Source organism: Labrus mixtus, chromosome 14 (assembly GCF_963584025.1).
Source record: "Labrus mixtus chromosome 14, fLabMix1.1, whole genome shotgun sequence".
Taxonomy (NCBI): Eukaryota; Metazoa; Chordata; class Actinopteri; order Labriformes; family Labridae; genus Labrus; species Labrus mixtus.
The window spans coordinates 7,083,505-7,094,894 of record NC_083625.1 but is presented as its reverse complement, the minus strand read 5'-3'; the positions used below and the strand labels follow the sequence as shown (position 1 = coordinate 7,094,894).

The following is an 11,390-nucleotide window of genomic DNA, read 5'->3' as shown; positions in this document are numbered from 1 at the left end:
AGGGGTTCAGTGCCTTGCTCAAGGGCACCTCAACAGTACTCTGAATTGTCTCCAGCTACCAGACCAACGGGCGACCCTCCGGTTTCCAACCCAAGTCCCTACAGTCTGAGCTATACGTGCACCCCAAACCTGGATGTCCTCTAGTATTATTATTTTTATTTGTTCCATATTTGCTTCACAAAGCAACGGCAGTTTCAGACACATTTTAAATAATTCATAAAACCAAAAATACAAAAAGGGAGGTTTGTTTTATTTTCTGTCATATCTGATAACATTGAACAAACATGATTTCACAATGGTTTCACAATCCTAGTTTGTCAGTCATGGAAAAAAAACATTTAAGGTACAAAAAAAAAAACAGCAAGATTTCATGGTATAAAAAACACTTGTATTTATTGCTGTGTAACCAATAAACAAAAATCAATTTCCGTTCAGTTCAGCTGTGTAAGTGATGAAAGACTTCACACGTTCAAAGTGTGCCATAACGACTTAATACAACGCGATTACATATGTGTTATGTCTTTATACTCTCTCAGTTGTGGTAATATAATGACATATATAGCTGACTTAGCTAACTGGCAAGAGATGAGGCAAAAAGATAAACAATAAAAAAAAAATACTGAAATAATACAGGACAAGGTGTCGCCCTTTTCCATAAAATCAAGTAGAGGTGTTCAGATCAAAAATCCACTGGCAAGAGATGTGACAACACTAAAGCATCAAAAACAAAGGTATGTAGCTACCTCTGAAGTCATTTCTTCTCACACAATCAGCTGGTAAGTTTTGTAGAAAATGATTTAAAAAAAAGCATATATAAAGACCATTTTCTCCAGTTAACATCTCAATGATGGTCATATCAATTCAAGCATTTGTATAAAAAGTAGTATAACATGTTGGGATAATATAATACTGTAGTTAGTGTAACATTCAGCATAATGATTCACGTCTTCAGAAATGTGCTCTCAGCGGTTACAATTTCAGGTGAGTGAGGACTGTGTGGCACGCTTGGGGGAGCTGGGTCTTCTCTTGTTTGGACCTTCTCCTGCAATGACGAAACAGTTTGGAATGAGTTGAACTCGTCTTTATCTGTGTGTGTGAAATGTCTTACTGTAATTGTTGAATTACTCACACATTGAGCACCGCGCCCATGCACAGCGACAGCACCACCACAGCAATGATGGCGACAGCGATACACACGTAGACAGGTACAACGTCCCATTCAGGATCAGGTGACACTCGGATCATATCTGAAACAACAGGCAGTAGAGACGCACATGCACCCTCAATGTCAAGTTTAATTACAGTTATTTTCACATTTCTCAAAAAGCATTTAGCGATGAGTCAGTCGAAGAGAATTCAATTTAAGCCTAAATAAATAACTTTAAATAAGCTGGAATACAAAGCGCTAACATCCCAAACTGGACATGTTACAGATCCATGGTATGTTAGAGATCCATATTGTGCATTATTAACATGTTTGAGTGGTTTATGATTCAGGTTTTCCAATAATCTTACATTGAATAATACTAACTTTCATAATGGACTCAAAGATTACATCATTGCTGCTATTCTGTTGCACTGCCAGAAACATAAGGGGGATGAGGGCATACAGGACTTCATAAACAGGTTAGACTTATTCAATCATTGAAATAAAGATTCTTAAAAGTCTAAAAAAAAAAAAAAAGGAAAAATAAGCTTAGTTTTCAAATCAAAATTTTCATTTTCATTTTTGAGTGACGTGTCATTTTTTTTAGGATTTGTGCTGTAACCTCTCTAAAATAATGATGAATTTAGATTTTCACAAAGTATTCAGAGCTCTTTACTTTCAGAAATGAGTTCTCCACTGTCTAAACAAAACCAGTTGTTAATTGATAAAAGAGGCCTGGAGGTCATCAAAAGACAAAACAGATGGAAGACAATATAGTATCATCAGCGTATCGATTGATGTTGCAGTGCAATAAAGGAGATTAAAAGCAATCTAGAGTTTTATCAACTTTTTTATTCATTCTGTGAAAACATTGTGACGCTAAAAAGCGGAGCAACCGTGAACTTCATTTCTCCATTTGAAGCAACAGATATTTTATGTCACAGTCGGTACACACATTTTAACATCAATGTCTCCAGGAAAGTGGCAAGACATCCGGCAAGTAATCAACCATTAAACGTACAGTATATTCACCATTCAACATATACCATTCAAGATGTTTCAGAGTTTGTGGACATGCAACAGGAACCTCAATTGAACAGGAAAGGAGGCAGGAATATCTGAGGCCAATTTCAACAAGTTGAATGGTGCAATGTGTGTCCCTGTGCAATGTTAGGACATGGTTGCTGTCAAACAGCGTAGTATTCCGAGCCCGACAATTTAACCTGTAGGCTACTCCGACATGTTCAGACAGAGCTAGATCAGATTTTTTCATTGAGAATCTTCATAAGTACAGCTATACACCTGAAGTAACAAAAATGTCCCTTCAACAAAAAAACAAAAAACAATCAGGCAAAAAAGATCACTCCATTTGCCCCTTTCTCTCAGAAATCAATCACAATTAAACGACTGTGTCGTTGCCTTGGTGATGTGGATACAAGATAACATGGTAGAAATACAGACAGCAGTGTTGTAACAACTGACTATTTCTTATAACACCAGGGCGCCAAAGTGAATCAATAACAACCAATTTCATATTCAAATGAACAAAAACAAACAGATACAACACAAGTGAAGCATGGGCCTTTTGGGCATCTTAATATCTCTTTTTTTAAAGCTTAAAAAATACAATTCATTCACAAAAAGACACGTTATACTTTCTTTTTACATCCCCAAATTGTCTTGTGTGTTAGCAACACCCTCTTAAGCCTTAAACAGGGATCATCTTTTGTCCTTCCCGTCTCAATGAGTAGACCTTGGCATTATTCGTGGCTATAAAAAGGACAAATAAAAAGTTAGCACAAACAATGGTGCATTTTTTAAAGTTTATTTTGTTCTCATGTTTGTTTTTTAAGGTCACATATTATACTCCTTTTAAACAAGTTTAAATAAGTCTCAGAGCTCCCCAAAACATGTCTGTGAGGTTTCTTGCTCAAAATCCACTCTGATCCTCTATTTGATCATGCCTATAAACCCCTCTATTTCAGCCCTGCTCAGAACAGGCTGTTTATGTATCTGTAGCTTTAAATGCAAATGAGCTGTGTCTGACCACGCCCCCTCTGGAAGGGCTTGGGTGGCTTTGCCTTTCTTGCTCCATGCCCAAATGTTCACGGTGAGTAGGCAGACTCAGGAGACAGAACAAATACCTAGGTGTGGGAGTGTCACCCACTTGGGGGAGGGGTTACTGCCCTTTGTGATGTCACACAGGGAACATTTTCAAAAGCCTGTTTGAGCACATATTTTCTAAAAAGTGAAGCAGGCAAAAGAGTGAGAGGATGGACTTTTCTCACAGTAGTGGGGTTTGAATACAGGATAGAAACACATTAGTGTTAAAAAAACATGGTCATGTGTATTTTGCACAATTTGTGTTTTGTGTTGCTGTTGATGGATCTGGCTGCAGTTGCATAAATAAGATAATTAACGAAACAACACATTTAAAACATCACTTTCATTATAAATATTTGTTGTTGTTTTTTTTTTTTTTACAGCTTTCAGTATTTTAACGTCTTAGGTGTTCACTTGATAAACAAGATATTATAAAAACAAGATGAAGATGACCCTTTAAAAAAACAATGTTGCCATATATGAGCATTATTTGTTCCATTATCAAATAAATAATTAAACTAGAGGAGAAAAATTAAACTTACTCTTTGATGACATCATCAGGGCCTTCCTGCTGGTGATCCACAAAGTTAATGTTTCTCATGAGTGCTGGTTGACGTGGCTTTAGACAAAGAAAGTTGCTCTACATCTTAGTTTGCAAATGATTTACCCTCTGAGACAAACATTAAAAGATCCTTCAAATGTTCAAAAGAACTAAACCATTAAAACTCTAACTTGTAATTGTTATATCTGTGACTCATCGCATTCACAGTGAATGAGAATAGATCTCATGAGAACCTCCAGAAGAAGACGGTGACTCTATGACTCATTGTCAGTTATAAAAAAGTCCAGTTTCCATAATGAGCTTGTGTGTCCAGCTTAGGTAAACAGACTTCTTGCTTTAAATTTGAAAGGTCACATATTATTCTCCTTTTCAACAAGATTAAATAAGTCTCAGCGCTCCCCAAAACATGTCTGTGAAGTTTCTTGCTCAAAATCAGCTCTGATCCTGTATTTGATCCTGCCTATAAACCCCTCTATTTCAGCCCTGCTCAGAACAGGCCGTTTCTGCGTCTGTAGCTTTAAATGCAAATGTGCTGTGTTCAACCATGGGTGGCTTTGGCTTTCTTGCTCCATGCCCTATTTTTTTACAGCGAGAAGGCAGATTTAGTGAGCAGAACAAACACCTAGCTGTGGGAGTGGGTTACTGCCCTTTGTGATGTCATGTTTTCTGAAAAGTGGAGCAGGCCAAATGCAGAGAGGATGGACTTTTCTCATTCATTGGGGGGTTTGTAAAGACGCTGGGGACACGTATTAGTGTTTGAAAACCATGGTAAAGTGCATTCTGCATAATATGTGACCTTAAATGTATACTATTTTATTTGCATACGTTTTTACTATATACATATTTTATTTGGCGTTGGTTAATTTAGTGAATTGTTAAATTATTACCTGGATGGCATGTCTGCAGACTCCAGTCACTCCAAAATCCTTCGTCTGCACAATATTTATACATTTTGGATCGAACTCTGAAGCAGTCTCTCTTGTTATTGTGTCTGGAGAGCAGGTTGAGACTCATCTCGGTGATCAAAATCTTCTCCTGCCGAAGGTAAACAGAAGGTTAGGAGGTTTTTAAATAATGTAAAAGTTACAGCTCAATTTTCAGACTCTCAGATATTTTCTCATTAATATACTGCGGATACTGTGTTGTCTGGGATAAAAGTAAGTTATGAGCTTCTCAGTGTCTTGAGCTCATTGAGTGCTCAGCACCAAACTGCACATAAACCTGGACAATGACAGAAAAAGGACCAAGAAATGTTCTTTCAAGTCTCCACTGATTTCAGATATGAAGGTGTTTAAACTTCGCTCTTCTGGTATTTATTTGTTGTGGTCTTTGCGTGACAAATCATATGCTGAATTTGTTTCACTGCCTCGTGACGGCATAATTATTGTAATTGTAACTCATTAAATGCAGAGGTGTGAGTTTTGGTTCAAGTTTTCCATCTTCTCAAGGTGTTTGAAATGTCAACAGGGCTTTGTCTCCTTGTGTTGACATATAATATGTCTAATACTATAATTAGACTATTTAAAAAGGTGGGGCAGGAACGTCTCCTGACAGAGGGAATAGAGGGAACGATGGGTAATGAACACAATGGGTAATATGACTAATTTAAACACAAAATCAATGGTTATTTTATAAGATTAAATAAAACACTTCATTATTAAGAATGTGCTCTTGCAGTTTGTAAATCTGAAAGCAACATAAAGCTGTTTTCTGCAGTGTAAAATTGATCAAAAAAGTACAGTATGTATCTTTGACGTGTTAGGTGATGCATACCGACGCAATCTTCCCATCAGGTCCCTCTTGACTGTGCTCCACCTCCCATACAAGGCAGTGTCTAGGAATCCGGCTAACAGGGCAGTTCCATTGTAGCTCCAACTGCATGTCTGGCCCTGCTTCTAGATGCAGTTTTTCTGTAGTATCAGGCTTCACTGCGGGAAGATATTAAGAACAGGTTCAGGACCGACGCCGGCAGGTCAGAGGAAATCATGCAGCATATTCTGATGAGATAACGGTGAAGCTAAACTAAACAGAAACAAGACATGACATGACAGGGCATGAGGGCCTAAGGTGGTAAACAGGCAGGTACCGTGGTTCTGGATTTGCAGGGAGATGTATGTCGCTTTCAGGGGCCCGACCGGGGATGAGCCGTTTACACAGAAGATGATATCAGTGAAATCAGGGAGAGCAATCCCTGTGAAATTACAGCCGCTCCTATATCCCTTTGAAATAAGATATTTGGGGCATTCCTCCACCTGCCCGAGTTCCGTGTACCTGGGAAAGAGACAAACAAACGAATGCACTGCCTATAATTGATGACCTATAACGATAATTCCATTTATTAGCGTCTCAAATCTTAATATTTTGGGCACAGCAATCACCCTTGCCAAGGAGGGTAAGGGAAGCTTACAGTATATATACCCTTGGGTTCCAGAACTCTGGGTTGACTCTTTATCTCACCATCAGAGTTAGGGAGAGCTTCATTAAGAATGATTTTTTTTACAAAATATTCACCTGCTGTCTAACATATCCAACCCACTACCACGTCACCAATGTTATCACTTCACCTGTCTTCTGAGAACCATGAACATCTTCAAAAAGTTTAAGGGGAATCAATCTAAACTTTGCACCTCAGCTGCCGAGGCTTACTATTGTCTTTGATTGGCATACAACTTACCAGAAATATAAATTCTGCTGTGAGTTGGCCGCTGTCTTTGGGCCTCTTTCCCACTTGCACTCCATGTAATTCATGTTGTGGTTCACACAGACAACGTTTTGAACTGCTGTACCCACAGCACCTTGAAGTCAAAAAGTAGAGAGTCTTTTTACAAATCCATTATAGGTCCTTTCACACATGCCCTCCTCCTGAAAGTGTATAGAAAATATGAGGGCAGCCTGACCCTTGTTCTGACCTGAGTTCTACTTTCACCACATGTCCCTCACAGCAGCAGGAAAGCATGGAAATCTCAGTTCAATGTTCAAAGCATGCCAGTGTTTCTGTTTTAGCAGCCTGTGTTGGAGTGTATCCTCAGGGATGGGATTCAGACTCCACTCTGAGTATGAGCTCTAACCATCTGGCAGGCGATACAGAGTCACCAAATGTAAACTGAACCGTTTTGAAAACTTGTTTGCGCTCACGTCGTTCAAAATTGTGTTCCTTGAGGCTGTATGGGTTGTGCAATAGCGTCATGTTATTCTTATCTTTTATTCTTCATATCGTAGCATGTTGTATGGTATCGAAGTTGGGATCTAATGTTGGCTGTTTGGCACATGCAGCCCAACTTTGGGTCGTTTTAAAAATGTTGTGATGTGTCCAAAGTTCTTGAATACCAACCTGTGCCAGGAGGTTTCTGGACCAGTTCCGTGTAGTTGATGCTCATGACCACGGTGCCATTGGTGCAAGATCCACTCAGCAAGGTGTACACTCTCACTCTTACATCTTTCATCAGATCGAACTGGGCCGTGTACTTCCTCTTAGGTGTCCTGACAGCCTGCCAATCCAGACACACAAACCTGTTATTCAGATTACGTCTTGCCATTTTCATGTGGTTTTGTGTACTTTGATCCAACTAATAATAGTTTGTGTTCCTGACTGAAAAGGAAAACTGACACTAGGCTTGTACTAGGCGTGTAGACCAAGGTGATTATTGTATGCCAGTTTGGTTAGAATCAATAAATCTGTTACCTCACTTGTAAACCCAGAAACATCATATCCTGAGGCTTTTAAGCATAATAGAAATTTACACTCTTCATGCCTGCCAAAAGTTTTGCATTGAGTAATGTACCAACTCTGATAGCTGCTGTCTGTCATAATAAAAACATCTACAAATCACACTGACCTGATTGTATGAGACTGTGAAGGAGGAGTTTAATTGTTCTTATCAAATTCAGTGTCGTCTAGACGTTCTCGTCATCATCGCCACAGTCACAGCCATTGTCATAGTCTCTGTCATCAGTCAAGTCACAGAAATTGTCTTTGGAATGGTTAGTCATAAATGTATGTGACGCATGATGGTTCAGTCACTGTTAAGTCACCACCATCTCTGTGCAGACACACTGAGCCTGACCGGAGCATTTAACGTTTGGTTCAGTCGGGCTCATAGGGGTTTTTGAGGTTCAGACATCTAGCCTTTTTGACGTAAAGAAATCACATTCTGGAGAAAGCAGCTGTGACAGCTGTAGCCGATAAATGCTAAAAGTTTACCTTGGTCGCAAATTTATCAACTGTGATGAGAGGCTTATTAAGAGGTTCACTTTAAGGGATCGTGGAAGGAATGAAAAGTCTTCAGGCTGCATGAAGTTGCATGAAGCTTCTGAAGAAATTTGGATTTTTACGATGATTTACGATCATACTGTTGCAGATTTACAACCCAAAACACTGCACTCATGTGTATCATGATATAGCCTATTGTTGTTCTAATAATACAAAGAACTACTGTATTTTTCCAATGAACTCGTCTAAATGCATGATCCATCAGTCAGATTTGCAAATGTAATTATGTTTGCAGGACAGGTTCCACAGAGACAACAAAAGTCTATCCAGCCTGCTACACTACATGTGCAGAGAAAGTGTCATATCTGCAGGAATATACTTAAAAACCTGTCCTTCAATTGCTAAATCACTGAGTTTTTATTTATAAAGTTAAGTCAATTTTATTCATAAAGCACATTTAAAAACAGCAGAAGCTGACCAAAGTGTTGTACAATCAAAAAAAAAGCCATGAAATTATAAACGAGATATAAAACATACAAAACCAAAAGAGGCAGCAAAACACTTCTCTGATCTTGCTTCAAAACACAAATCTAAAGTCTTATTCAGAACTATAAATTCTCTCACTCCTTCCCCCTATCAAACCATTGCAGACACTTTCCAAAGTAAATCAGAACGACAAAAGTCATCCTGCCCATTCAAAAAGCATGTCTAGATGTTGAAAACATAATATCAAGATTTGTTGTTAACTCTGCGGAATCTGGATCTCAAACTTTGCAGGTAAAATGATCATGAAAGAGGGTGTGTTAAACTGTACAGCCTCTTCTGGAGAATTTGTGATTATCAAGAAATAGACTTGACTTGACATGAAAGTTATTATTATCCGGCTGCAAACTGAGTTTAATTAAATGGTGACACTTACACTCCAGCTGCTCCTGTAGGTGTTGAAGTACTCCAGATGATACAGTTTTGAGCACTCGGTCATGTTGAGCAAGTTGGCTGGGGGGCTCCATGTAATCTCGAGGTGTCCAAGGTGACCAGGGTCTTTTATCATGAGGTTCACAGGTGGGTCCACTGCGTGCAAAACATTTCATATATTTACACAGTGTGTTGAGTTCATCTTTTGGGAGCGCTCCTCCACTTGGTAACGTTTGCAAACTGGCACCTACTCTTGCAACTATAACCTGTATCTGCAGAACAATTTTTATTTTTTTATTTATTGTGAGTCACATTTAAATTGTGATATTTATTTCTGTTTAAACACGTCTAACATCAAGATCAGGATAGACAGCTGAGGATTGGCATGCAACACGTTTTCTCGTGGAACTAACACGTTATTAGCGGTAAACTGGATCAACCTGTGAATCCATCACAATGCAAGTTCTCCCTCCAGATTAAAAGCAGCAGCATTAATGTCGCTTGATGAGTCGCCCAGGATTTACTCGCCATCTCGCTGCTGGGAGACAAAAAAAAAAAAAAGACTAAACTAAGTAATAATAATAATAATACATTTAATTTGTAACGCACTTTACATTTTTGCAAAATCAAAGTGCTACAGGAAAAAAACAAATAGAAATAAAAACAAATCTTAGTCATCAACTAAGCAACTAGCGGAACTAAAAGCACAAGTGAGTTCGCTTTAGCAATATGCAAATATTAAATAATATTGAACCAAAGGTACTTACATGAATGCGGGGAAGGTTCAGGCAGAGTTTATGTCACTGGGAGAAATGAAGCTCCTACTGAGTTCTGACCCATTTAAATGCTGGAATCGATGAGTAATGATCTCGTATCCGCATAGGTGTTGCTTTCACGCGAGTAATAACATGGTGTGGTGAGAAGAGGAAGTCCTAACGAGGTAACAACTACCGTTATTTTATTTCATTTATTTTTTTCACCGACTTTTTTTCGTCTTGTTTCTTCGCTGGTGTTTGCTTTTGTATCTATCACTGACCATTTAATTACTCGTGGCTTCAATAGTGTTTCTTAGATATCCGCAACACTAAAAAAAAACGTAAAAGAAAATCATAACATGAGGCTGCCAGATCTGTCATTTGTAGCCTACTGTTTCTATGGAAAGCTCCTTGAGCATTTATTCGACACTTACACCACAACTAGTGAGGCTTAAAACTGTTTGTTAACTAGTAAGCAGCAAAATGAGTCACTACTTAACTAGTGTCCCCAGGGACAGGTGCAGGTATAATATGTAGAATTGTATGACAATGTTTACGTTCAAATATCTAAATTAATTAATTAATTAACATTAATTAATGTTATCATTTTTTATTGAGTACTTACATTACCTCAAATATTTCCAAAAGTTTTCAAGGCCAGAGAAATAGGTAATTTTATAGTTGCAACGGGACGTGTCTTGTCGCAGCAGCCGCCATGATGAGCCGCCACGACAAACACGAAATGTTTGATTGTCAAATACCGCACAAAATAAGTAAGTAGTTTTGCTTTGACACTTTGGTGGTGGGTTCACTCATGGAAGCTTAGATCCAAAAAATGTCAGACATTGTGTCTGTCTTTGCCAATACAGATTGTGGGTGTGGTTGAGTGTAAAGATAAAAGTGTCAGAGTCGAGGTTAATAGCCAGAACATGAACCCGATACAAAAAGACATGGCAGATATGGCATGACCAGACCACCTGGCCAGGAAAGAGGCGAGCTAATCAAGAAGCTTTACTTTACTGCATAACCAGTCATGCAGGCAACCAGCAAAAGCTTACAGAAAGCTGTGGATGACCGTCAAGAGGTAGGGCACACTGCTAGATCCAATTGGAAAGGAGTCAAACGAAACATGCAGCTCAGGTTGCAGCTCTAACTGGAGAGACTGCAGCTTTGGGGGAGTGTGTGTGTGTGTGGGCTTAGCAGGAAGCCAGGGAAACAAATAGGGTTTATGGGGAAATACAGTATATGGGCTCTAGTGGGGATTCCCTGTTTTTTTAAGCCAGCCTCAAGTGTTTATCTGAGGCACTGTGCTTTTTTTGCACTTCCGCATTGGCTTCAAATCTATCAAATCAATCAAATCTATCTCTCCTGTTGAAAAATGAAGCCAGCGGGCAAGTGCAAAAAACTGCAGTTCGTTGAGTGACCACCTGAGGCAGGCTGCAAAAGCCCTGGAAAGTCATATTAAAATGACCATTTCTACAGTAGTAATGAACATGTTTACACCCTGGTTCAAAAAAACTCTTTGGTTATCAATAGCTCAAGTCTTTATTGGTACACACTGTAGGAGGGGTGACATTTTTTAGAACTCATCAGGTTTGATGACATTAATATGATATGAATGACAAGCATTTGCTTTGAACCTGTGTGCCAGAAGGCTAAGGCTCAGCTCCAAGTCTTTGACTGTTTCTAGACCGATCG

General features: G+C 38.9%; 1 protein-coding gene across 5 annotated transcripts; it reads right to left on the bottom strand.

The window, feature by feature from the left end:
* Window positions 1–229: 229 nt before the first annotated feature.
* On the bottom strand, window positions 230–9,885 carry il13ra2 (interleukin 13 receptor, alpha 2). 5 transcript variants are annotated; one of them, XM_061054729.1, is made up of 10 exons: window positions 9,705–9,883; window positions 9,378–9,472; window positions 8,942–9,093; window positions 7,144–7,300; window positions 6,487–6,607; window positions 5,899–6,083; window positions 5,586–5,740; window positions 4,700–4,847; window positions 1,130–1,247; window positions 230–1,042 (listed from the first exon to the last, which is right to left on the bottom strand). In XM_061054729.1, exons 2-10 carry the CDS (start codon window positions 9,466–9,468, stop codon window positions 970–972), a joined length of 1,200 nt encoding a protein of 399 aa, XP_060910712.1. In that variant the 5' UTR covers window positions 9,469–9,472; window positions 9,705–9,883; the 3' UTR covers window positions 230–969. The 5 variants fall into 5 exon arrangements, with proteins under 5 accessions (XP_060910712.1, XP_060910711.1, XP_060910715.1 ...); XM_061054728.1 differs by having other exon boundaries at window positions 9,378–9,475; window positions 9,705–9,880; XM_061054732.1 differs by lacking the exons at window positions 230–1,042; window positions 1,130–1,247 and adding exons at window positions 1,980–2,917; window positions 3,793–3,821 and having other exon boundaries at window positions 9,378–9,475; window positions 9,705–9,884.
* Window positions 9,886–11,390: the final 1,505 nt, after the last annotated feature.

Coding starts and splice junctions, on each gene's coding strand:
- il13ra2 (XM_061054729.1), bottom strand. CDS start 9,468: ATGGCGAGTAAATCCTGGGCGACTCATCAAGCGACATTAATGCTGCTG. Junction 6,608..7,143: donor CCAGAAACCTCCTGGCACAG/GTTGGTATTCAA, acceptor TTTGACTTCAAG/GTGCTGTGGGTACAGCAGTT. Junction 5,741..5,898: donor CCTGCAAATCCAGAACCACG/GTACCTGCCTGT, acceptor ATCTTCCCGCAG/TGAAGCCTGATACTACAGAA.